We start from the raw sequence: 27,047 nt of genomic DNA, 5'->3' as shown, positions 1-27,047 counted from the left end.
ACGTGTTTGTTTGTTGCCCGACCATGATCACTTCCTTCCCACATTATGATGACACGCCGTGTCATAACTGAAATTCGGTTCAAGGCGGGTTTAAACTCATCTGACTCGCTGTATTTACAAGTTAGGATATTCTGTGTTTTGTGTTTGGCTACTGTTAATCAGAAAACTAGCTGTTCTAGCTGGGTACTGTTAGGATTGTCTACATAAAGTAAGAGGATATCAACTTGGCACGATGGCGTCCGAACAGTTGTGTTTCACTGAACACAGACTCTTTGAAACAGAATGTGATGGATGTAACATAGTAACAGCGCCTATTTTTGTTATTTTGACACTTCGTTTGCTGATTATATTCCGTGTGTCAAATCGTTCAAGAGGACCTAACATTCTGAATCAGTTAATTCAACTGCAGTCTGTGTTTTACTAGCACTGTAAAATGTATATGTTAGGTTGGTGGAATAACATACACGTGTGTTGTGGCCATTACCATTGAGAAAACCTAATAGAAGTGATAAGGATCAAAATGGTACAGGTCAATGTTTTATTTTCAAATAATGCAATATATTGAACATAAAGATCATTCAATAAGAACTGTACATTATACACAATGAAATAAATAAATTATTAACATATTACAATAATCTCAAGATCATTTTGGGACATGCCAGCTTCTGGCTCGGTAACGACGGCGCTGTCTAAGTGACTTCTTCATCACGAACTCCTGCAACAAATGACAAATGAAAAGGGCTTAGTTCTATTCTTACAGTGTCAACATTGAATAACTCAGGGACCAACTCACTGCTTCATCACTGACCAGTAGACATGTTATACACGTACGCCAAAGGGACACAACTCTGCACTGCGAATTGCTGATTGGCACACAGCTAGGCCTCAGGTGTTTCGCTGTGTTTGTTTGTTTGCTGTTTAACGACGCGATCAGCAATATGCCAATCCGTTAGTCGCCCCTTACGACAGGTATAGTCTTCACGTGAATTGACGACAAGTATAATCGCCTTTTACGTCAAGCATGGGTTGCTGAAGACGTATTCAAACCCGGATCTTTAAGGGTGAATATTTAGCCACAGATGTGATATGTAATATATTTTATTTTTAACCATGTTTGGTTGTAGTAAAAATTTATTACTATTTTAAACATTATAGGCCACGAACTGTTTCATTCTACTTACATTGAGCTCTTCAGTGAACTGGTCATCGCCTGGTTTGGTTTGATTTGCAGATCTCCATTTGATGTTAGGCATATACTGAAACACAGTGAAATATAGGTAGTTTTGTGTTGAGTGTGTTAATTGTGTTATTTCAAGTTGTTTGGTTATTTTTCTCTACCAGTGAACAATGGCGTACGAGAAGTATATACCTTGTCGTAGTATTGCTTGATGGTTTCTCTGTCCGGGGTGTATCGGTCTACAGCATTCTTGACCCTGTCAACATAGGCGTCCACCTCGGGAAGGGAGTCCAGAGACTTGAGTGGGATGGGCAGGTACACATCCATCTGGATTTCACCATGCTCAGGGTCCCACACGGTGACCTTGGATTTCTCCAGAAAGTTCAGGTACTGTCGGTATTTCTGGATCTCCTCCTCAACCATCTCCTTGATGATCTCATAGATGCTGCTGAGGTGCTCTTGTAGATTTTCCTCCACCTGCCAGTAGTTGTATGCCCACACACCCTGAAAGAGGAATACGTATCGTTTGCATCCTTTTATCTTTATCGAACATTTAGGTTTATGTTAACTTGCATTCTTTGTGGTATTACTGTATGCTTCAGTAGCATTGGAACCTACACATATCACCCACTGAAGTTTAACAACTTGAGTTGATGATGTCAATTTTTCATATTTCAAGTTACCTCTTGGTAAACGTTGTTGGCGACGGATCTCATGTGTTTGACATCTTCATGTTCCAGGACATTGGCGAGATTGCTGTTGATCATCTCACGGGCATTGTAGATAACAGAGTTGTATTTCTCGGGGATGTTCCAGCTATTTACTCTCTCCTGGACCATTGTGATGTACCTTTGGTAGTCGATGTCAGACATTCTGGCTTTCAGGGCAATAAGTCTTGGGTGGTTCTTGATTCTGTTTATGGATTCTGCAAACACATAGCCCAGAATACTCATGTATGATATTGGTATAGAGAACGACATTTTACTTTCTTCACCATCACAACTACAAATATAGATACAATTGTATTGTATAGATCTGTCCAGATCCGTAGTATCTGATACAATAGACTTGTACCTGAAACTCCATCCTGGATTCTTTGAGATTGGAATTGGTATTGATCCTTGAGGGCTTTCAGTTGGTCATCAATCTTGCCAATAAAATCAACAGCGGATCTCACACTATAATCGATGACAGTCTAAAATAAAAAGAAGCTTTCATTGAGCAAGTTGTGTATGTAAGGAATTTATAGACGCCTTACAATAAATGATTAGATATAAATTCAATGGTTGGGATGCTAATGTGATCTAAAGTGTTACTTTGCAACACTGTATTTCAATGTCATTTCCCAGTGAATGAGAATCAAGGCATTTTACCTTTAGCGTAGTAAGGGACTGGGATACCATCTCTTGGTACTCTCTGTTGATTGGGTAGTTCTTCACTTCCTCCAGGTACGAGGTCATTGCCTCGCTGATCTTGGCAAACCTGGCTTTTGTAGCCGTGACAAAATCCTTGTAGCTCTCACTGTTAATATAACATAAAAAGAACATGAAAATATACAAAGCAATGTAAGCAATGTAAATGCTCCTTCAAAACTATTCCCAATTCTGCCAAAATAGTAAGAAAAAGCAATTACTTACAATGTGGATAGGAATGTTTCTCCCAGGTCTGCAATATAGAGGTCGTTTCGGCTATACATGCGCCTGATGTCACGTCTGATGTCATCTAGCTGAGCCTCAATGCTTGCCATCTCTCTTTCAATGAGCGTTACGAAAGGGGCAATGTCCTCACTGAAAGCTGTAGCAATTCGTTGGTATTTCCCAGTGATTTCTCGTCCAACAGATTCATAGATGTCATGGAATTCACTCTTTGCCTTCTGACCAAACCTCCGGACCTTGTCAGTCAAGTACTCCTGCGTTTCCTGAACAACTTCTGGTCTCCAAGAGATCCTGGTGTGGAGGATTCTTGATGTGTTAAGACGAACGAACACAAGACTGTCGGTGAGTCGTCTGCTGTTGGTTGTACTATACAGTTCAGCTTTCACTGCAGTTGAGTTGATGTAGTTGGCATGCAAGTTGATAGTGTTACTTGGGTTATCTGAAAATCACAGTTCCATAATGAATAATAAATAATATAAGTGTGTAAGTTAAACTATAAGCATATTGTGACATGAATCGCAAGACAACAACGTTTATATTTCAGCGATGTGATACAACAACCAGTTTCAGTTTGTTTAGTTACCAAGGTCATAGTTCGTCTGGAAGTCAACAAATCTCCTCTCCTTGTCAAAAGTCATCACACATTTGAGAGTGCGGTCATCACCATAATTGTTACTGATTCTGAGACGATAGGGGTTGGTGGTGTCAACCTCTCCTGACAGAGTCATCGTCGTCAGAGGAGACATCATCTATGGACAAAAACAATACACATCTACAACTGTTTCCTTTTCATTGCCATAATCGCATCTACTTTTAATATTTTTGATCCACAAAATATCATAATGTTAAAGGAAGTGATGAAATCTTTCTGGCCAGCGGGTTTTCCATCATAAGCTTAGGAAACTTGCAATGCCATTTAGTAGAGGCCAGCATGTCTACGTGTCTGATTTTGATGTTGTTCAAACCGTTATGTCATAAGACAGAGAGAGAAAAGTTGAATTGTTTCCAAAATTGGAATTGATTAATTTCTATGCAAAGTGTATTGTATCCGTACCTGAAGATCAAGTTGCTTTCTGATCCGGTTGATTTCACCACGCAGAGCAAAGTTCTTACGCTCACGTCTGGCAGTCAGGTACTTGGCATTCATACCACCAGTGTACTTCTCTCTGGACATTCCAATATTGGATGTCAGACTCACATCAACATCAGTGTAGGGGTGTGAAATCGCCACTGTCATGCTGTAGTTCTTGTTGGAATAGCCATATGAAATGTCCTCAACTTTGGAGCTGAGGGTGAGAGTCTTTCTGGAGTCTGAAGAGTAAGAGAGTTCTGTCTTGCCATCAAAGAGGGTTCGTCCATCATTCAATGTCAACTCAGTGTCAACCTTGATGTCCTGTAAAAACAAGTCAGTTGCATGTTGACATAAGTTACGTTAATTAATTTCTTATATCAAGATATGCAGCACTGAAATTCAAATTCAGTGTTGACAAGTGAGTGATTGAATATTGCTTAACGCCACATCAGCAATTTTGCAGGTATTCACGGCGATCATTGTTGACAAGACTGAAAGGAATAAAAATCGCCTTGACCCACCTTTCCAATGGAAGGCAGTTTCAGGCTAAGCTCGGCTCTCTTTTGGACGTCAGATGGAGAAAGAACAGCTTTAATACCAACTTGTTTCGTCTGATCACGGACAGCATCCCAGAAGAAGGTACCATCCATTATCTTTCTTCCACGGGCATTGCTGAATGAACCATCCATTTGGAATCCCCGCACAGGAGTTCCCAGGCGTAGTGATCCATCGTACATTGTGCTGTATCTGCGACTCTTATCAGTCAGGTCCAGATCATAGGAGAACATCTGTCCGGCATCTTCATTCCAAATAAGTTGGCCCACACTCTTGGTCTGACTTCCACTCTTGGCAATTGTACCAGTGACACCGAGTGTTCTAGCAGGGTGGATTAATTTGATTGTCATAGCCTTATCAATGGTGTTTCTTCCACTTTGGTCATTGAGGGAAGTTTGGAACCTGACATTGCTCTCTGGTTCATCTCTATCCCAGTTGACAAACAGATCAGTGTCGATGCTGTTGTCTGCAAACTCACCAGACACAGTGTACTGCATGGCTCTTGGCTTCCTGAATGTAATAATGCTTTCGTGCTTGTTTGCCTTGTGGTACTCCATGTCTACATCCAGGACAGTCTCTCCGTTGTAGTCAGCTTCAATCGTCTGAGTTGACCTTTCATTCCCTCGACTGTGTTGGATTTTCAGTGCTGCTTGTCTCAAAGGTTTAAAAGGCGTAGACAAAGAAGCATCTGCAGATAACTGTTTCTCCGCGAAGTTGCTTGAGTATACGTAGGATCCATCCAGAGTTATCTGCTTCCTCGGCGCCCAGGCAGCTACAATGTGGGATCTTTGTCTGCTTCTTCTCAGCGTGTTTTCTACAGAGAGTTTAAGGTTGTCTGTGAGAGAAACTAAGGCATCCATTTCAAATGGAGATGTGTAGTGAAGAGCAGCTTCTCCAGACACTGTACTAATGAGTGGAGATTTCATGTCCAATGTGGACCTGAAGTTCTTCCATTCTCCATTATGGGTGATTGAAATTTCATTGTTGTCAAAGTTTTCCAGAGGGGTTTTAAGTGTAGCTGTGGCTGTCATCGGAGATGTTGAGAGGTCAACTGTAGAGTCCAAAGAGAATGTATTCCTTCTTCCTGTACTTAGCTTACTGACCAAGACATACCTGTCCATGGACTTTCCCATACTCATTTCTGCACTCATTTTTCTTTGCGACCCATACTGAACGTCAGCATTGCACTTTAGAGAGTTACTATCTCCTCTATGCCTGTATTCGACCTTTGTAAACTCATAACTGCTAAATGGAGTTTTCACTTCAATACTTGACTGGATACGTCTCAACCTATTGTTCATGTGGTTGATTTTTCCAGATAGTTCCTTACCATCCATGTACCTAATAGTTCCCTCCGATGAAAAGCTATTTAGGACACCAGAGTGATCAAACTTGAGTGCAAGATCTGTGAAATCTTCAAAGGGAGTAACAACGCTGACTTCTCCGTGAATGTTGTCATCAGATCTGAGAGCTGCTTTAATGTTAATGTTTTTGTCACCGCAGTTTGCTGTGAGGAAGGCTGTGAGGTCCTCAAGTCGCCCATGCTTCCCAAGTTTGATGGCATAGTTGTTTCCACTTCCGGCCATAGTATACGCAACATTACTTTCCATGTTGATGGCAAGATCTTCCATGTTGAACACCACATTACCTGTGAGTGTTGCATCTCGACCCATGTTGGCAGACACCTGGCTTTTAAAGTTGGAAAGGATGCCATTATGATCAATGTTGAATGTTATTTCCTGTATGTATGGGTCTCTTAGTACAAAGGCTGTAACAAGACGTCTTCCTGTGAAACGGTTGTTCAGAGATACCTCAGAGACAGCATCACGAAGAGAAATCTGTGCACCTGTCCTAAGATTCCTCAAAGTGCCTTCCCTGTTTGCTTTTATCTTAAGACTCTCATAGCCTTCCATGTTTGTGAGGATGACAAGATCTAATTTGCTTGACTCTCCATGCATAACACTAGAATCAGCAGTCATGGTCTTTCCAGCCATCTCAAACTCTGCGTGGCTTTTACAGTTACCAAGAGGACCTTCATGGGAGATAATCAGTTTGGAGACCTCAAAGGATTGAAATGGTGTTCTGACTTCAGCTGACACATCTATCTTAGGAGATTTCATTGCAGAAACTTCAGCTGTAATTTTCTTGCCTGTACCATATTGAACTTCAGCATTAGCTGATATGTTTTCATCATTCATTGTGTGATGGTAAGTAGCTGATTTGGAACCAGTAAATGGTGTTCTGATCTCTGCTTTAGTATCAATCCTTCTTATGCCATTATGAGAGAATGCAACAGTGCCTTCAGCAGCTTGTCCATCCATGTACCTGATGACACCCTCGCTATTGAATCTGTTCATATTCCCTGAATGTTTCACGGTCATACCAATGTCTCTGAATGGCTCAAAGGGTGTTTGGATCGTAAGACTTCCATCTATATCTGTGATCATCTTTAGTGCTCCTCTGATTTCAATACGCTTGCCATTGTATTCTCCAGTCAGGTGGCTGTTCATGTTGTTTGCCTGTCCTTCTTTGTGGAATGTTATTCCGATGTTCCTGCTACCTTGATCATATTTTAATCGAAGGTTTGTATTAAAATCGATGGTTGGTTTCCTCAGGGTAAATCCTGTTTGAGATGACAGAGAATATGTACTACCAACAGACCCTTCTAACTTTGTTGTAAAGCTTGTGAGTTGCCCATTGTGATCAACTGACATGTGGATGTCATCGGTGAAAGGTGCTTTGATCAGTAGCACAGAATCAAGTGATGAAGATGTCAATCTGTTGGTGAAAGTGGCTTCAATTTCCTGTGCATCAGCATATGTCAGGGTGAGACCTGATTGCAGGCTCCTTATTCCCCCTCTCCTGTAGACCGATGCTTTGGTTTCCTCAAAGTTGGTAAATGGTGTCTTCAGTGAGAAGGAACCCTTTGTCCTGTCTCCATGTTTAAATTTAATGTCCATTTCACATGTCTTATCGCTGTTAAATTGAAGCTCTGCATGACTCTTGAAATCAGTTGGTTCACCTTCATGACGAATGGAGGCTGATAGTGTCTTTAAACTTCTGAAGGGTGTTACAATCATAACTGATCCATCAATATCATTGTTCCATGACAGTTTTAGAAGTCCTGTTATTGGTCTATAGGGTGCATATGTCACATCAAAATCAGACTCGATACCTCGACGGCGAAGGGCATGATTAAAACTTACAGAAACATGCTCAATGTTTTCAAATGGTGTGCTGAGCATTATATTCAGATGAATATTTTCTAGTGAATTCAGTTGATATGTGACATCAAGGAACAATTTCTCCTTTGGGTGGTACTCAACCTCAATTCGAGAGTGCCTCTTGCCATTGTTCTGTTTCTGGCTCGAGAGGATCATCTGCATATATCGAAGTGTTTCAAGGGGAGTATCGATTCTAAGCTTTCCTGAAACATCTGAATTGGCATAGTTCCAGTTCATAACTGCAGCATACTTCCCAGTGGTTGGCTGAAGCTCAAAATCCGCTCTGCTGTCAAAGGTCATGAGTCCACCACTGAACTCGATTCCTGCATCCAGCACACTCAGATCATCAAAAGGTGTCTTGAGGGTTACTCTTGCCTTCTTTACCAATCCAGTGTTGATGTGAGATTCCAGTTCAATGGATTTTCTGGGAGCATAATCTAAGCGAGCATCTGACAGCCATTCACTATTTTCATATTTGTGAGAAGACTTGAGCAGAATGTTTCTGAAGTTCCTGTATGGAGTGGTAATTCGAAGCTCACCATCAAGGTTTTCAATTGATGCAAGATCAATCGACCCATCTGCTGAAATCATTTTGCGTGGCGCCCATTCAAATTCTAAGTGGCTAGACATCGGGTAAGAGTTGTATCTTGAGTTGAATTTTCCTTTCAGGTCTTGTGTGACTGGTGTAGTAATGATAAAGTCAAATTCTGCCAATTCAGTTGATCGCCTGTAGTTGATCTCACTTGATGCAAGGGTGGATTTGTCCTTCTTGAAATGAGAAATGCTACGGATATATCCTCTGCCAACGGCATTGTTCAAAGAGATGTCAATATCCCTCACAGGTTCCCATGGTGTTTGAAGAACGATGCCTCCTGTTGTAGTGTATCTTGCAGAAGAGTCATGATTGCCAGACAGATCGAAATGAACTTTTCGCTCTCTTCCCCACTCAGATGTCAAAGTGGTCTTTAACTCTCTTTCTGTGTTTCTGTGAGACCATGTGTTCGTCATTCTTATCTTTGGTGCCATAAGGGTTAATTCTCCAGCATTTTGGTACTGCCAGCCAGTCAGAGCATGTGTCATACCAAGGTTATATTGATACCGATCACCATTTACATCAGCTGTAACTTCTGTCACAAATTTCCTGTTATCATCTTTGTGTTCCATTTGTAGGGCGATAGACTTCATTTTGGGAATGTTGGACATCAGAACCAAACTGCCTTCAACATCACGATCATATAAGTCTCCTTTGTTTTGAGCAGAGATGGTGAATTCAGCATTTCTTCCTTCAAAGGCCCCTTTGATGTTGGTATTCAATCTTTGGTCAGAGATAGAATGTTCCAGTTCAGCATTCATTCGTCCGTATCCTTTGAAGGGTGAGCTAGCTGTTATTCTTAGATCAATGCTCTTGGGGGAGTATGGCTTCTTCAAAACAATGGCACCATTGATTGCATTTCCTTGAGAACCCCAAATCAATTTGGCTGTTGAAGTGTACTTTTGGGGACGATTATCAGCACTCATTTCAGCTGACATTTCTTCGAACTTCTTGAAAGGTGTTTGCAATTTGATAGAACCTTGAATGTTCCGACTGTTGTATGACCCTTGGTTGCTGTACGTAGTGTCAAGAGAGATCTGTTTCTTAGATGACCAGGAGAAGTCAGCATGGGAAGTCAAGGTATTTCCACCCTGGTGTTTAACATTCAGTTTCAGGACTCTTGACGGATATTTCAGTGATAGAGATGAATCAATATCGCTGACTGATTTGTAGTCAATGCTGCCTTGTGCATTTACTTTCTTCTGAGTGTCATTGTTAGCATCCCATTTCGCATCAACAGATCCAGCATAGATAGTTCCCTTTTTGCCACCCTCTACTTCAACAACGATGTGGCGGGCTGGGTAGGTAAGATCCAGTGACCATTTTCCTTTTGGATCCTTGGTATATTTGTAGGCTGTAGCAACACCATAGGACTTCTTGGCATGATCCACCTTTCCTGAAACCCTAAAGTCTTTGAGGTCCAGATCTATCTCACCCATAACCCTTGTTGGATTCATGGAATGAAGATTAATCTGTGAATCCACACTGTGGATGGTTCCCCTTTGTTTACTGTAAGTTGTGACAACCGTCGACTTGGCTTTGTCCAGTTTGAGAGTGATTTGATGTGTAAAATCTCTTTTCTTCTGTGTGAGATCAGTCTTCAAGTTGATATCTTTGAATGGGGAGTCCAAATTGAAGATACCAGACATTTTCATGGCCTTCTTGCTGCTGTCCTTTAAGTTAAGGAAGGCTTTTATTGCCTTACCTTTAGCATAGTCTAGTTGCACGTTTGATACAAGGATGTTCTTATCATGCTTGTGTTTTCCCTTCAGTCGGATGTCAACTTTCTGAAACGAATAAATAGGCAATGTATAGCATGATTGTTTTGAAATGCTTAGATAACTCACTTAAAATAACATACACTGAATTCCTCTTCTAGATACTGTCTTAAATTATACAGGGTTCAAATTGCTTCAGTACAGGTTAGCACAACTTACTTGATCAGTTATCATTTCCAGACATGGATATGTAAAACTCCACACAGGTTTTTCATTCATGGTTATTATAGAGTCACATATATGGTCACAATACTTTCAACAAAATGTTGAAATATTTAATGTTTATTAAATATACTATTTTGGGATCTTTTATTAGTACTTTAGAAGGTTGGTTCGGATTGGAGAAATATTTTCCCATTGAAATAAATTTTCAAGTATAGTAGTAGTGTTTGGTGCTTGCTATAATTCCTTAAGGATGTGTCCAGTTTGCATCAAAGTAATCATGTGAAAATGCTTAGGTTTTGCCTTTTACGCCAAATGGAATCTGTTTAATCGAAACTGATCATTCTCTTGTGTTGACATTTATCATAAATGTAAAAGATGGACTCCACACTTTTGTTAAAAATAGACCCTTTACTTTTTAAATATGATTCAAATTCTACCAAGACAGGCATGTTTACACACACACACACACACACACACACACACACACACACACACACACACACACACACACACACACACACACACACACACACACACATACATATATATATATATATATATATATATATATATATATACAAGCAGTTCACAGCTACAAGCAAACCTTCAGATACAAACAAACCGTATTTTTACTTCAGATAAATGTTTGGATTAATAAACAATGACAGTAACACATATACTTTAGAACTCGAATATCTTCAGCACTATCTATCTTTGACATACCTTTAGTGGGAATTTAGCTTGCATGTCATATTTGACGTTTGCTGATTTGGCTCCCACTTCGTGGTTGATATCAACTGTAGTAGAGATTGTTTTAATTGAATCCTTCTGCTTCTTTCCATACTTCAGCTGCATGCTACCTCCAGTCTGTTTTTTGTTGTGGGTGAAGTCCAGATCTGTTTGGAAGTTCCAGTCCTTGTTTTTCTTCGACACGAAGTTTCTGAAGAGGCAGAATGTACACTTCAGATTTTGTGAAAAAATGGCCAACCCTTTCCATAATCAAATGAAATAAGAATCAATTGTACATTGTCAATTGCATGTGTTTATGAATCACTATCAAACAGTGATCATACCGAGTGTTTGCGAGAAGGAGAGCGTATCCTGCCCCACCCCATAAACACATGCCAAGGCAAATTTGGAAATGTTCCCCATACGTCTACCATAAAACATTTTGAAAGCTTTACAAAGGCATTGATTGTTATTACCCTGATCTAACAGCCTTTGAATAAGAAATCTTTGAAATCTCTGTTGGAATATTGCACGACATAAAGATAAAGTTGGCTATTGGAGTGTTGAAATTACCCTCCTTGTCATACGGTCTTGTGGATAGCTTTTTTATACAAAGGTGACTCTGACCAGATGTTACTACTTTTATTTCTCGTTCATATAGTTACATCAGTTGAAGGGAGTTGGCTATTTGATAAATAGTAAACGATATTATATTAGCTGAAACTAAAGTTACACTTATAAGCCAGATTTCCTCGCTTTGATTTAGCCCATTCGACCTATTTTTTTTATTCATATGCATAATAAAACAGATCAGCAAAAACGGGAGTACAATTGGTGCCTACCTTTTCCCCTAAATGTCTTATCTGCAAATGTCACATAGATGGTAATTTTGTAAATTGATATCAATGAATGAATGTGGATTTGTACTTACGCATTCAGGTTATATTTCAACGTTGACTTTGTACTTCTGTTGGTAAATTTGGAACTGATATCAAACTTATTTGGTTTGATGGACTTCAAGGCAGGAACACTGTAGTCGACGGTAAGTTTGGAGGACACAATATTCTTCTTCTTCAGATCAACGCCACCCTCAAGTCTGACATTGACGAACCTGGATCTCACTCTAACTGAACCTTTGTATTCGACATTTTTTCGACTGTTGACTCCGAGTTTCCCTATGAAATAAAATAGAACATGCAGTTAGACGTTGACGTTGGTTATATACATTTTATAATCATAGTAATTACAAAGATTACTAATCGATTACTAAGGAAAACATGTCTCTGGAATGACGCCGATAAATCAACTTACATGAGGCTGTGAGTGGCTTAGGAAGGACCTTATAGATGGAGAGGGACATGTTACCCTCGATCAGTTTCTGAGGCTTGTAAAGGGAGGTTCCATTGAGGTTGATCAGTTCATACTCAGGCATTGAGACAACAAATCTTGGGATGATTTTGATGATGGGGTTATTCTTGCCAGTGTTCTTGTGGATGAGGCTGGCATCAAGGCTGTAGCCTTCTTTCTTGCCCAAATTGAGTACAACTGTCATGCTTCTTTCATTCTTGGTGTTCTGGAGGTTAGCTGTAGGAACGAAATCATGAACCACAAGTTAATTTGTAACATTCATAAGGAAGTAAGGCAGCTCAGAAATGACGTGCTGTGAAAAATGAAATGATAAATGTTTAGATAAACTTACATTTGAGCATGACTGGCTTGGCAGTGATTCCTTCAAGAGACAGGTCAATGGTTGCTTTCCTAGATTCCTGAGTGTTTACAGAGCCAGACAGAAGAATAACTTTGGCTCCTGGTTGTCTGATCTCAAAGCGTGGTTTGTATGTCACAGCATCCTTTCCTTTGACTATCTTCACTTGTCCCACTAAGCCATACTCATCTTTGTCATCCAACAAAAGGTTACCACCAACTCCAAGCAGCTTTTGGTCAGTGTCCAAATTGCCTGAAAGTAGATACACAATGTCTTAGTTAAATAACGGTCATTGAGACGGATATAGGGACGTTGTTGACATACTATTGAATTATATATGTTTTGATTCTCAATAACCGATGGTAGGGTGGACGAATGACATTGCCTTATGGTGACATAAAAACACAGTACAGTACTGTACAAATGTACTTTTCCATTGTATTTGTAAGGTATTTGTGTACCTCTTACTGTTGCCTTTTTCCAGGGTGAAACTACCTCCAGTTCCAACTCCTTATTCTTGTAGTTGACAGTAACATCCATGGACAGGGCTCTGTTTACTCTAGATCCAGGAGTGTCAAAAGCAAGTTTAGCTGTGCTGGAGACCTTGTTCTGAACAAACCAGGTTAGATTTGTATATGTAATAGGGAAATGAAATATAGTTTAATCAATAGCTCATAATGTATCCACATGATGGAAATAGAAACATTCCTGAAACTTTAAGCACAATAGATTTATATGTCCAATAGTCTGACAAATATGTGGTAAATGTTAGTTTATGGGTATGATACTAAACTACACTTACCTCAGTGCGCTTAGCCAGAAGTGTATAGCCACTGTGTGAGTCTCTCTTTATAAGAGTCATGCTGTAGGAAAATGGACCAGTGAATGGAAAGTAGGGAGCTCCATTTGTTAAGGATGCATTGGCCCATTGGAATTCATTGCACAGTTCAACACCAGTAATTTGTGCGAGTCTTTCACCTGTGCACAACTTCAAGTCCTGGCGATTTTCTGTGATAAGTTTCTCTTCTTGTTCGAGATCCCCATGAATTGAGAAGAAGGTGGTCCTGAAACACGGAAGAATAGTTGATGTTCAATGTTGCAAAACACATATTTATATATGCATATGCCTAACAAACAGGGAAGCAATTTACAAGAAATAAAACTGTCAAAATGAAGATGCTTTTGCAGCATCCAAACACATCCAGTTCTGAGGAGAATGCCACTGCAGGTGGTACCAACAACCAGTATGATTACAAAGGATTGGAAAAGACATTGGAGATCACAAAAAGACAGATGGGTAGCCTACATACTTGACGTCAAAGATTTCCATCTTTTGTTGCGGTAGTTCCAGTTTAGCACTGAGAATCTTGCCACGAGTCAGTTCTACACGACCCTTGAGGGCAGTGCTGGAGTGCCAGGTGTTGAAGACACGAAGACCAGACTTTGTCACGAAGGCATCCATACTCATTGTGCCAGCAATCTGTATTGCTCCACTGAAAGTAATGAAGAAACATGTATTCTCTAGCACCAATAACTGAGTGTTAGGTATATGTCATTGTTTTATCTACCATTAACCCGTTCTTATAAAGAACAAAAATACCTTGGTTGGATAGTTCCATCAACGAGGAGACTGCGTGGCTTGGTGGCAACTTTGCGGAGATCTACTCGACCAGAGGCCTTAAAACTGATGGTAGCTGTTCCATTGACGGTCAGGTTGAGGGGGAGACCGGAGCTGGTGGGGATGATCATGCTGCTGTCCAGGATCATCATACTCTGAGTGAAGGAGTAGTCATGCTTCTTAGACATCTTGATCAGAAATTCAAGGAAGTTGAACTTGGAAGCAGACGTCAAGGACTCCATTCCCTTGAAGTGTTTGTACAACATCTCGTTGCCAAAGATCCTCATGTACATGGCACCCCGAAGTTTGTCAAGGTCAGCTCGACTCTGGAAATATAAATGGTCAATGCTAGAGAAGAACCAGTCTAGATTATCTGCTGAAACAGATTCCATTTGGCGTAGACGGTAGATTCGAAACATTATCATCAGCTCATACACTTAATATGTATATTGAGTAGTGTCTTATACAATGTGGCTGTACATAGATAGTCTGTATTGAATGAAGTTCAAAATTACCTGTTCTGTGTTTTTCTTGTTGGAGTTCTTGTCACCAAAGTAGCCGTAAGGCCCCAGATAGGTTTCCAGGAGGTATTCGAGGCCTTCAATGCGACCACCAATTTCCAGCAAATTGATAGAGTTTCCAAAGAGATCCACTGTCAGGTTCATCATTGCAGATCTAGGAATGAAAGACTTCTCAGAAAAGATCAAGTTGCTGTCAACCATGGCACCAGTGTTAAATTTCTCCAGGAAAAGAGAGCCTTCATAGTTGCGGGAATACTTCAGGGTCTCCAGATCAAATTCTCTCTGAAGAGTCTTGTCCTCCAGAATGCGCCTGATTGTCTGCTTCTGTGGACTGGCTGTTTCCATCAGATTGGTAAGATGAGACCAGACAAAGGATCCAACCTGATTAGCTTTCTCTGACGCAAGGGTTTCTTGGATTCTACTGAGGACATCTTCTGAAGGACACCGCATGAGAGCCAGGTAAGCAGCAATTCTCAGCTCTGAGTCCTCCTCTCCATCTCTGTAGATGGTCATCACTTCATTTCTCTGAAATGGATAGAATTTAGTATCAATCAATTCAATGTTCTTATTCGTCAGTAGTCAATCAATGTACAGTAAGAGTAAATATCAAAACGTTATGAAGCAAAACAACTCACATCAGCAGAGCATGGAAGGCGACGGAAGGCTTCGACAGCTGCAACCCGGACTTCTATTGGATTTCCTTCTTTGGTGAAGCAATTTCTGATGCTGTCAACAACTCTTTCTGAGTGACCTGCATTTCCAATGGCACGCAAAGTCATCAGAATTCTATTGAGTTTATTGTCTCTTACATAGCAACCATAGTCAATGTTCTTCTCTAGGCTTGAAAGGATGTTGGTAACAGCAATCTCATCCGAACAGCTTGGGTTATGGCTACAGTAGTTGTTGATCATACTGGACACAGGTAGCATGGCTTTCAGACTCAATTCTGGGGACTCCACAAGGGCCTATCAAACAGAAAAGCAAGTAGCATATCTTTATTATTTTGCTTCAGTACAAGCTAAGGTTACATACATGTTAAATGTCTCATTATGTCTTACCTTGACATTTTCAAGCATTTCTAATGTTGGATGGTGAATGAGTGCAAGTGAGATGATCCACATTTCAGCCTGGGTTCCGGTCACATCTTTTCCAGTCAGGAGTTCGGTCAGAAATTGAACAGCAGCGCCTGTGCTTGCCATAGGAATGGCATCAGTGAAGAACTTCCTACAATACACATTAAATGCTGTTGTTGAAAAAGAATCTCTACAGGACTGAGATGCTACTCTTAAACATGATTGATGTTTACTGCATTAATACAATAATAACAAGAAGTGTCTTACATGGTGCGCTCATTGTTGTCACTGCAGAGTGAACCTCTCTTGACTTGATTGTAGACACCATTAAGGGTTGTGACATCCATGTTTCTGATAATGTAGACAAGTTCAGAAAAGAGACGTGGTGTGTCTGGTCTGACGTCTTCCCTTGTATCCCTGCAGATTTCCTGGAGTTTGTTTTCTGCCTCCCTCCTTGGTTCAGCACGTTGGCCATTTCCATAAACGTGTTCATAGATCAGACCTGTACGGCTGCCGATCAAATCAGGCCTTGTTGTAACGCCAGATCTCTCAGACTTGAAGTTGAGTCTCTGGAGAACTTTGGTTGTGGCACCATTGGTGTCCTGAGAAAAGGGTCTGAAGGTGTGTGTCTCCGTAATAAGTGCACTCTTTAGGCGACCATTCTTGTCCAGTTCCTGGTCATTTTCGTGTGTGCTCTTCATCAGTGGCATGGACTGGATATCCTGAGGAAGATCCAACAAGGAAATACTGAGCAAGACAACTTGTGAATGGCAATGTACATCATATCGGTTTATGGATGTAACTACACAAAGTAAATGTAGTTTTCAATAAATATACTCACCGATGGCACTCTGTATGGCATGGCATGGACAGAACTCTGGTAACCATGGCGATCGGTGCATCCAAGAATATCCTTGACTTTCTTGATTGACGTGCTGTACCATCCAGAATTGGTTACTTTGTAATCTGTATAGCAGCTGCCAGCAATATCTCTCTAAAAAGTCAAAATCGGAATAAGTCACATGTCCAACTTATACCTATGATACAATAATTCATCAATCTTTCCTTTTTAGTCAGAAAGGGGAAAAGTGCTGCTTACTTCTTTTATTCTCTGGTCTGTGTCAATACGATCCATGCTGTTTTGGACAGCAGTTAGAAGACCCCTCTTGATGTTGAGAGCCCATGTTGTTTCACCATCAGCTGGACACAGTTCCTCTACCACGCCATCTTGGAAAGAGAATCGAAGGGGGAATCTTTCTAGATTCCTCTTGAATTCCCCAGTTTCGTCAGCATATTTCATGGGGTTGGAAGAATAGGGATCAGATCGGTACACTTTGACATCGTGAAGCTGAGTAGAGGAAATACAAAATACTTGTCACAACTGGCTTCATTTTCACTTTTATGGTGCGTTTCCAATTAAAACGTATACATGTTTGTTACATGCCTTTTTTTAGTTACCTACCCGTAGAGCCATTTCGCACTTCGACAGCACTTCGATGTCAGCACTTGCCCGGATACCAAGAGACGCTCGTTCACTGGAGGCTCCCTCCATGGACGTCTGTGTTTGAACGTTGTACACAAACTCATACGTCGTTCCGGGGACGTAATTAAATTTGGATGTGCCTATAAATAACAACGTTTAGGTTGGCCAGTTTGACTTAAATGTTAGGTGGATGGGAAGCAAACAATGTTAAATGTAACTTATTGCGTCTTCTTTTGTATTTTTGGAAAATGTAGAATATGATATAATGTGGCGAATGCCTTCAGTTTCTTACCTGTGCATGATTTGGCGCATGATCTCATGTCTTCATCTCCTTGTCTCACACTGATAGGGCCTATCACAAAAAGGTTATTGTTACACAATGTCCAATCACTATAATGCATAAATTCATGCATAACACAAACTGCCGGGCACAAGAAAGTATACACTTGAAATATGGATTTGAACAAAAAAAACTTCAAACATTATCAAAGCGTTACTGGGCTGTCCTGTTGTGAGATACTCATTGATAGGACACATGCAATGTCGCCAATGATATCCGTGTTAAATACATCACCATCGGATATACATTTTTGTTTGTTTCATTTCTAGCCACTATTTAACATGGGTGTATGCTTTATTTTGGTGACTCATACAGCTCTGAGTGTGCAAGTTCGACTTGGATTGTAGTACTTCATTTCACAAGAAAGGTCCTGGGTGCGATCCCCTTCCGCGTCATACCAAAAGATGTAAAAAGTTTATATTTGTTGTTACCTTGTCTGGCGCTCGTTATTATTCTCTCTGAAGAGTCTTGTCCTCCAGAATGCGCCTGATTGTCTGCTTCTGTGGACTGGCTGTTTCCATCAGATTGGTAAGATGAGACCAGACAAAGGATCCAACCTGATTAGCTTTCTCTGACGCAAGGGTTTCTTGGATTCTACTGAGGACATCTTCTGAAGGACACCGCATGAGAGCCAGGTAAGCAGCAATTCTCAGCTCTGAGTCCTCCTCTCCATCTCTGTAGATGGTCATCACTTCATTTCTCTGAAATGGATAGAATTTAGTATCAATCAATTCAATGTTCTTATTCGTCAGTAGTCAATCAATGTACAGTAAGAGTAAATATCAAAACGTTATGAAGCAAAACAACTCACATCAGCAGAGCATGGAAGGCGACGGAAGGCTTCGACAGCTGCAACCCGGACTTCTATTGGATTTCCTTCTTTGGTGAAGCAATTTCTGATGCTGTCAACAACTCTTTCTGAGTGACCTGCATTTCCAATGGCACGCAAAGTCATCAGAATTCTATTGAGTTTATTGTCTCTTACATAGCAACCATAGTCAATGTTCTTCTCTAGGCTTGAAAGGATGTTGGTAACAGCAATCTCATCCGAACAGCTTGGGTTATGGCTACAGTAGTTGTTGATCATACTGGACACAGGTAGCATGGCTTTCAGACTCAATTCTGGGGACTCCACAAGGGCCTATCAAACAGAAAAGCAAGTAGCATATCTTTATTATTTTGCTTCAGTACAAGCTAAGGTTACATACATGTTAAATGTCTCATTATGTCTTACCTTGACATTTTCAAGCATTTCTAATGTTGGATGGTGAATGAGTGCAAGTGAGATGATCCACATTTCAGCCTGGGTTCCGGTCACATCTTTTCCAGTCAGGAGTTCGGTCAGAAATTGAACAGCAGCGCCTGTGCTTGCCATAGGAATGGCATCAGTGAAGAACTTCCTACAATACACATTAAATGCTGTTGTTGAAAAAGAATCTCTACAGGACTGAGATGCTACTCTTAAACATGATTGATGTTTACTGCATTAATACAATAATAACAAGAAGTGTCTTACATGGTGCGCTCATTGTTGTCACTGCAGAGTGAACCTCTCTTGACTTGATTGTAGACACCATTAAGGGTTGTGACATCCATGTTTCTGATAATGTAGACAAGTTCAGAAAAGAGACGTGGTGTGTCTGGTCTGACGTCTTCCCTTGTATCCCTGCAGATTTCCTGGAGTTTGTTTTCTGCCTCCCTCCTTGGTTCAGCACGTTGGCCATTTCCATAAACGTGTTCATAGATCAGACCTGTACGGCTGCCGATCAAATCAGGCCTTGTTGTAACGCCAGATCTCTCAGACTTGAAGTTGAGTCTCTGGAGAACTTTGGTTGTGGCACCATTGGTGTCCTGAGAAAAGGGTCTGAAGGTGTGTGTCTCCGTAATAAGTGCACTCTTTAGGCGACCATTCTTGTCCAGTTCCTGGTCATTTTCGTGTGTGCTCTTCATCAGTGGCATGGACTGGATATCCTGAGGAAGATCCAACAAGGAAATACTGAGCAAGACAACTTGTGAATGGCAATGTACATCATATCGGTTTATGGATGTAACTACACAAAGTAAATGTAGTTTTCAATAAATATACTCACCGATGGCACTCTGTATGGCATGGCATGGACAGAACTCTGGTAACCATGGCGATCGGTGCATCCAAGAATATCCTTGACTTTCTTGATTGACGTGCTGTACCATCCAGAATTGGTTACTTTGTAATCTGTATAGCAGCTGCCAGCAATATCTCTCTAAAAAGTCAAAATCGGAATAAGTCACATGTCCAACTTATACCTATGATACAATAATTCATCAATCTTTCCTTTTTAGTCAGAAAGGGGAAAAGTGCTGCTTACTTCTTTTATTCTCTGGTCTGTGTCAATACGATCCATGCTGTTTTGGACAGCAGTTAGAAGACCCCTCTTGATGTTGAGAGCCCATGTTGTTTCACCATCAGCTGGACACAGTTCCTCTACCACGCCATCTTGGAAAGAGAATCGAAGGGGGAATCTTTCTAGATTCCTTTTGAATTCCCCAGTTTCGTCAGCATATTTCATGGGGTTGGAAGAATAGGGATCAGATCGGTACACTTTGACATCGTGAAGCTGAGTAGAGGAAATACAAAATACTTGTCACAACTGGCTTCATTTTCACTTTTATGGTGCGTTTCCAATTAAAACGTATACATGTTTGTTACATGCCTTTTTTTAGTTACCTACCCGTAGAGCCATTTCGCACTTCGACAGCACTTCGATGTCAGCACTTGCCCGGATACCAAGAGACGCTCGTTCACTGGAGGCTCCCTCCATGGACGTCTGTGTTTGAACGTTGTACACAAACTCATACGTCGTTCCGGGGACGTAATTAAATTTGGATGTGCCTATAAATAACAACGTTTAGGTTGGCCAGTTTGACTTAAATGTTAGGTGGATGGGAAGCAAACAATGTTAAATGTAACTTATTGCGTCTTCTTTTGTATTTTTGGAAAATGTAGAATATGATATAATGTGGCGAATGCCTTCAGTTTCTTACCTGTGCATGATTTGGCGCATGATCTCATGTCTTCATCTCCTTGTCTCACACTGATAGGGCCTATCACAAAAAGGTTATTGTTACACAATGTCCAATCACTATAATGCATAAATTCATGCATAACACAAACTGCCGGGCACAAGAAAGTATACACTTGAAATATGGATTTGAACAAAAAAAACTTCAAACATTATCAAAGCGTTACTGGGCTGTCCTGTTGTGAGATACTCATTGATAGGACACATGCAATGTCGCCAATGATATCCGTGTTAAATACATCACCATCGGATATACATTTTTGTTTGTTTCATTTCTAGCCACTATTTAACATGGGTGTATGCTTTATTTTGGTGACTCATACAGCTCTGAGTGTGCAAGTTCGACTTGGATTGTAGTACTTCATTTCACAAGAAAGGTCCTGGGTGCGATCCCCTTCCGCGTCATACCAAAAGATGTAAAAAGTTTATATTTGTTGTTACCTTGTCTGGCGCTCGTTATTATGGGGCTAAAACAAGGACTGGTCAACTCGGAGTTAGTATACTGTGTATGAGTGGGTTATTCATGTTAAACTGCGGCATTGTATTTCAGTTAGTTAGCACTAGTAGTCCGGACTAGTACATGCAGACACAAACACATACACACACGTGCATGCACGTCGCTATATTCACTTCACATCATTTCACAAGTAGTGTGTAGTTTATTTCAGTGTCCGGAAGATAAATTGTTAGCTTATGAATCGCAGTACTCGTAGTTAAAGATAAGGATAATATTATTTAAAACAAAGACTTGCACAATTTTGGGGTGTTAGAGTCAGTAAACATTTGCGGTCAGTGCTTCAAAATAAACAATTTGTATTCTGTGAAAGGTGGAACAAAGGAACTTATTTTTCCCACAACACGATATTTTTATGACATCAAAACAATTGTTTGGGTAAAATCTGAGGACAAATTGATTTTACTGGAACAAACTATTTTCATCAGAAAAGGCGGCCTGATTCTTCACACACATGCGTTACATCAGGATATGGCGTCCGTGAAAAACAACGAAAAATAAGACTTACTCCTGTAAGTTCACTGCACTAATTGGAACACCATTGTTAAAGATGCATGTCGATGATAAGTAAAATTAGGAGTTTTCAGTATATAGCCTCCATATCGCAATACATTGGTATACTATGTCGCTAATATCAAAGCATTTCATAATGTAAATTAAGACATTTTTGGGCAATATATTACTAATCATAGCATAATATTATACAACGTGTCTTTTCATCATGTCCTTCTTGTCTGTGCCATTTTCTTCTTTCCTGTGCAGTTTTACAAATAATAAACACAATTATTTTAATAAATCTCGCCAAGGCACAATACATTCAGAAACGTTGATATACTTTACAGTAAACGGATTGCTTCCCTTATGCAATCAATCCCATCACTCCACATTCGTCTAACTTCAGTGTTAAACCATCGGTCAGACAACGTAATTAAGTGAACTTACCTGCAATGGCCGTGGCCAGTATGGCGCCGACTACCAGTAAAAAGCTGGCCTCCATGGTGTGAAGCTCGGAGATGTACTAGCTAAGCTTGAGTCTCCGGTGGAGGTGCTCCTTCTTTTATACTTAGCAAGTCCAGAATCACCGGTCAAAAGTCAATGTCTATTGTCATCGCTTACTGCGCATCTGTCACATTTGTGAATATCAGCATGGCAACACTGCGCATGCTTCGATAACATACACACTTACTCTAATACTAGGAAATATGCTGAATTGTAGTGGTTTATCTATCTGACAAGATTAGATGGCCTTTCCTGTCAACAGCATTTCAGTTTGAGTGATAATATTCTCCTGACCGTAGGTATATTTATCACTGACCCCGTGAGATGTACCTGTTGTATCTTACAGCCTCGCCTTGTCACAAGATTAACTATCAATGTTTCTATCTAAGTCGTTCTTCTAAGTGTTTCTGTTTGGTTATTTGTTTGGACTGATTTTACACAATTCTGTGGATTTCACACATTTGTCCTGCACATGGAACTTAGAAGTGGTGTGAAGTAACGTATGCTTGTCGGAAGATATTGAACGTGACTTGGCTGATCGCATCTCGTCATGACTTGATAGTGGTGATCGCTGCTCATGTTTTCAATGACTAATACGTCTGTTCGAGACTCGAGTATTTTCAAGTCTCCGGGATGTAGCTGGTCTACTGCTGACTTCAATCCAACCGATATCCCTAATCATACAGGCTAAACTATTTGAAGCCTTGGCTGAAACTGCACAAAGCACTGTAGAATAATGGGACATTAGGGAGAAATCACCCCGCTGTTCTAGGTAGACATTGATTCGTATTCCGCGTTTTCAATATATAACATGACATGTTTTGCAATGGTAAGTATTGTCTGTTGTACCTTTACTCAACAGTAATGTGAGGTGTTGAAGTGAATGTTCAACCCTCACTGATAACAATGTTTATCACACTTGATAACAATGTTATCATCGAGATCCCTGTCAACACCATTATCATGTACGTATTCCAGATAGCACAGTCTGCTATGTACTGAAAGCCCCTAATTACATTTCATTGTGACAGCATTACTAAATATCGGTTTATTGTCATGACTGTGGATTTTCTGATCAGGGACTGTGGCGATATATGATTTTGATTACTGTCATCGGGTGGTCATTAACCCTACATGCATTCACTGTGAAGGCACCGGGGTAGAATAGGTCTTCAGCAACCCATGCATGTCATGACAGGTGACTATGCTTGTCGAAAGAGGCTACTAACGGGATCAGGTGGTCAGGATCGCTGACTTGGTTGATGCATGTCATCGTATCTCAACTATGTGGATCGATGTTCATGATGTCAATCAGTGGATTGTCTGAGCCAGATTCGATTATTTACAGACCCCAGTTATATTGCTGGAATATTGGTGAGTGCGGCGTTAAACAACAAAAACAAACAAACACTATGAAGGCAACTTATAATTATAAATAAATCAAAGATTTTCATTTTCATTTTATATAGCCCTTTACTGAATATTTTCTACATATACCTCGCTTTGTAAGGACAGGGAAGAATAATGTGCCCTTTGTGTCCTTTGTGACAATGTGTCCAAAAACATATATAGTTCGTTATTTTTAGATAAATTACACAAAATTGAGCACCTAAAAATTAAAAACCAAAAGCGATCTCAAAACAAATCTGAAGCTAACTGAGAAAACCATATATGAAACCCTGAACTTCTTGATCTATACAAATCAAAACGGAAGTGTCACTTAAGCTGCAGGCATATCGATGATCCGATATCGCTTAATAATGGTCAAATAACCAATTCCCTTTAACTGATTTACCCACTTCAGAAACCAGTGAAACTGTCCCATCTATTTCATATTCATGTGTGACAAAAAACTGTTCACAAGACTGTTTGACAAGGAGGATCACTAGAAAATTCCAATAGTCAACTTTCCCTTCATGTCGAGCAATATTCCAACATCTCCTGGTTTTAGTGTACACAATTCACAACTTTTGAGGTACAATCGAGCATGTTTTTTACACGCAGATGTCGAAGAGCGCCATACGACTCCTGCACAAAGGTTGTCAGATCATGGTTACAGTTTTCAAGGCCTTAGTAAGGATTTCAAAATGTTAAATGATAAACAGGATAGTTCCAAATTTGACATATCCGTGACCAAAATGATGTTCGACACAATTCTCTATTTTGACTTGTACCATGTGGTCCAGTGTTTGTTCAGGTGAACACTTGACCTTTCCTTATAACTTGTGATGGGAGGATAGATACACGCGCCATTTCGCGAACATCGGTGCCATTCACTATTTGATAGTGAATCATGAACATATGCATAGTCGGTATCGTGCAATGACCTATGTTGTTATAGAAAAGTTTTTGTACAGTTAATTTAGTAAAGGAAAGTGACAAATGTCGTTTGTTCTACAACATTTCTTACCTTTAAAATGTGTTTGAAACAGCGGCCTGTGCGTATTGAATAAATGTATAGTTTTAGAAAATAAATAAGTTTGATTGACAAAACCTTGATGCCAGGTGCGTGTTTGGTCAAGAACGATTCACTAATTACTGTTCTTTGTGTATGATCTCATCACTTTTTTACCATTTTGTTTAATCTTGTATTTACAAGAGATAAAACTGCTTTAGATATTTCTACATCTCTGTAATGTGAACAAAACATAACATGTACCCTGTGACATGTTAGGCGAACCGTATACCATTTATCCTTATAGTTTCATACGTAAAGAGTATGTTTCAGATCTTTTATTTCTAAACAAAATGTTTACTTGCGGAAAAAGGTAACTTGGCTTCATATAAACAGATGATTGAAAACAGCCAAAGACTGGACCAAATAGCTTTACGTCCTGGTTCAATCTGTCGTACTCGTCTCTCCATCTTATCACAGACAAGTTCTATGAGGGTGATCTGGAGAAACAGCAGGTCATGGCAGTACAGGAATGTTAAGATGCCTCAAAAAGTCTGTTACAAAACGGGGGCGTTCGGATAGCCTAGTGGTTAAAGCGTTCGCTCGTCACGCCGAAGACCCGGGTTCGATTCCCGACATGGGTACAATGTGTGAAGCCCATTTCTGGTGTCCCCCGCCGTGATATTGCTGGAATATTGCTAAAAGCGGCGTAAAACCATACTCACTCATTCACTGTTACAAAACGTGCAACCTAAGGGCGGGCACTATCCTGCTGCAACGTGACGTTAAGTCCCCGCATTTGCACAAAGGGTAGAACATGATTTCGAACGATGTCGTACGCCATTAAATTTGCCATTAACAATGATGAGTTGTGTTGTCCCATGAGATGTGATGCCATCCCATACCATTACACTTCCACTGCCAAACTGATGACGAGTAAATAATAGCTAAAAAAGCCCTTTCCATATTCATAAGACATCTCTGCCAAAAGCAGCTCTATTCAATTGTATAATTCTGAACATATCGTGGGCATGCGTGATGATTCCCAAGCGATCGGCGCCGTCACAGACACATGCAAAAGTAAATCTATTGTTCGCCTGAAAACACACTGGGACATATGGTACAGGTCAAAATGGGGAATTGAATCTGACATCATATTTGTCACTGATGCGTTAAATTTGGAAACTTTTGAAAGCTTTACTGAAGCCATGGATGTTGTAACCTTGATCAAACAACTTTGGAGCAAGAGTCGTATGACACTCTTTGAAATCTTCGTCGGAAGAGGATGCTCGATTGTATCTCAAAACGTGTTTATATATGTTGGAGTTGCTTGACATAAAGGGATAGTTGACTGTTGGAAAGTTGACTTCAAATTAGGATCCTAATGTGGTCGAATCGGGCGATTAGTGGATCCTGGCACTTACTTTTCTTAACCAGATGATATAGCACACGAGAGTGATTTAGAGTTGACATCGCCACACTGCTTAAAGGAAATATTGATAAAAAAAACCCAAACAAATACTAAGATTTCAGATATAAAGTAAATGTCCTTGGCATCGTTACAATGCCATAGCAGAACTAAACGTTGCATATCTCCTTCATAACCTATGTGTGAGAACAGAAATGTTTCATTGTTTCAATCATTCAGTCCATACGAAGAATCCGTAGAATCTTATATACTATCCTCCTTACACTAACTACAACTCCTATTCTTGAGAGAAGTGTTTGCACACAAAAACTTCTGAAACACACAAGTGGTAATCGATGTGCAGTCTTTTGTCCCTGTAAATCAGATATATCACAGGACCAGTAGCTTCAGTAATTACAGAACCAACGTCAACGTAAACGCAAATACTCAACACGCGCAAACTTTGTTTTTTGGATCATTTTCTGCATGTGTCACTTGTACATATGTGGCAACTGTGACAAATATTTACTCAGATACGTGTCCAGATGCTCCGAAAGACAGTTGTATGACATCTTGTTCCTGACACCACGGGAACCATTACATAAACCCAAGCCTGAATAAAGTTAAAGTGTGTTAAAAACCATTACTGACACTTGTTTTAGAAATATACTACTGCATGTTTCATATAGATTATTTTCCCTTGAAAACATCTGTGAGACATAGTGTCGAAGTATTAACGCTGCATGAGAGGAAAGCAGATAGGAAAATATGTGTTTCCTGCAATACGGATTTAAATCTAAACTTAAACCTTTTATGTGCATTTTAAGTTACCGAATAATATTTAATGCAATGCGATAAAAGCATCTAATTTTAATGGAAAAAGTTTAAATTTAATAAACCCTGTAAACCTCTAGTAGTTCGAGTAACTGTAACTGATCCATTATGAAAGTCCCAGAGTTGAATATTCTTTAAGATTGTG

The 27,047-nt window shown here is 40.1% G+C and overlaps 2 protein-coding genes across 2 annotated transcripts; both read right to left on the bottom strand.

The window, feature by feature from the left end:
• Window positions 1-581: 581 nt before the first annotated feature.
• Window positions 582-18,202, bottom strand: LOC139480577 (uncharacterized). The gene is made up of 27 exons (XM_071263717.1): window positions 18,122-18,202; window positions 17,643-17,702; window positions 17,330-17,490; window positions 16,967-17,215; window positions 16,709-16,861; window positions 16,135-16,589; window positions 15,853-16,018; window positions 15,430-15,759; window positions 14,789-15,319; window positions 14,256-14,599; window positions 13,966-14,148; window positions 13,458-13,719; window positions 13,117-13,264; window positions 12,650-12,907; window positions 12,262-12,534; window positions 11,882-12,125; window positions 10,945-11,161; window positions 4,429-10,065; window positions 3,890-4,228; window positions 3,419-3,584; window positions 2,818-3,274; window positions 2,554-2,701; window positions 2,255-2,375; window positions 1,864-2,105; window positions 1,373-1,684; window positions 1,185-1,259; window positions 582-718 (listed from the first exon to the last, which is right to left on the bottom strand). The coding sequence occupies exons 2-27, from the start codon at window positions 17,668-17,670 to the stop codon at window positions 647-649; spliced, it is 11,571 nt and encodes a 3,856-aa protein (XP_071119818.1). The 5' UTR covers window positions 17,671-17,702; window positions 18,122-18,202; the 3' UTR covers window positions 582-646.
• On the bottom strand, window positions 18,125-22,286 carry LOC139480578 (vitellogenin-like). The gene is made up of 9 exons (XM_071263718.1): window positions 22,209-22,286; window positions 20,715-20,774; window positions 20,402-20,562; window positions 20,039-20,287; window positions 19,781-19,933; window positions 19,207-19,661; window positions 18,925-19,090; window positions 18,502-18,831; window positions 18,125-18,391 (listed from the first exon to the last, which is right to left on the bottom strand). The coding sequence occupies exons 1-9, from the start codon at window positions 22,261-22,263 to the stop codon at window positions 18,140-18,142; spliced, it is 1,881 nt and encodes a 626-aa protein (XP_071119819.1). The 5' UTR covers window positions 22,264-22,286; the 3' UTR covers window positions 18,125-18,139.
• Window positions 22,287-27,047: the final 4,761 nt, after the last annotated feature.

Source organism: Haliotis cracherodii, unplaced genomic scaffold (genome assembly GCF_022045235.1).
Source record: "Haliotis cracherodii isolate W230 unplaced genomic scaffold, xgHalCrac1.p SCAF_4, whole genome shotgun sequence".
Taxonomy (NCBI): Eukaryota; Metazoa; Mollusca; class Gastropoda; order Lepetellida; family Haliotidae; genus Haliotis; species Haliotis cracherodii.
Note: the sequence above shows the minus strand (reverse complement) of the source record. Positions and strands in the feature narration are given on the sequence as shown.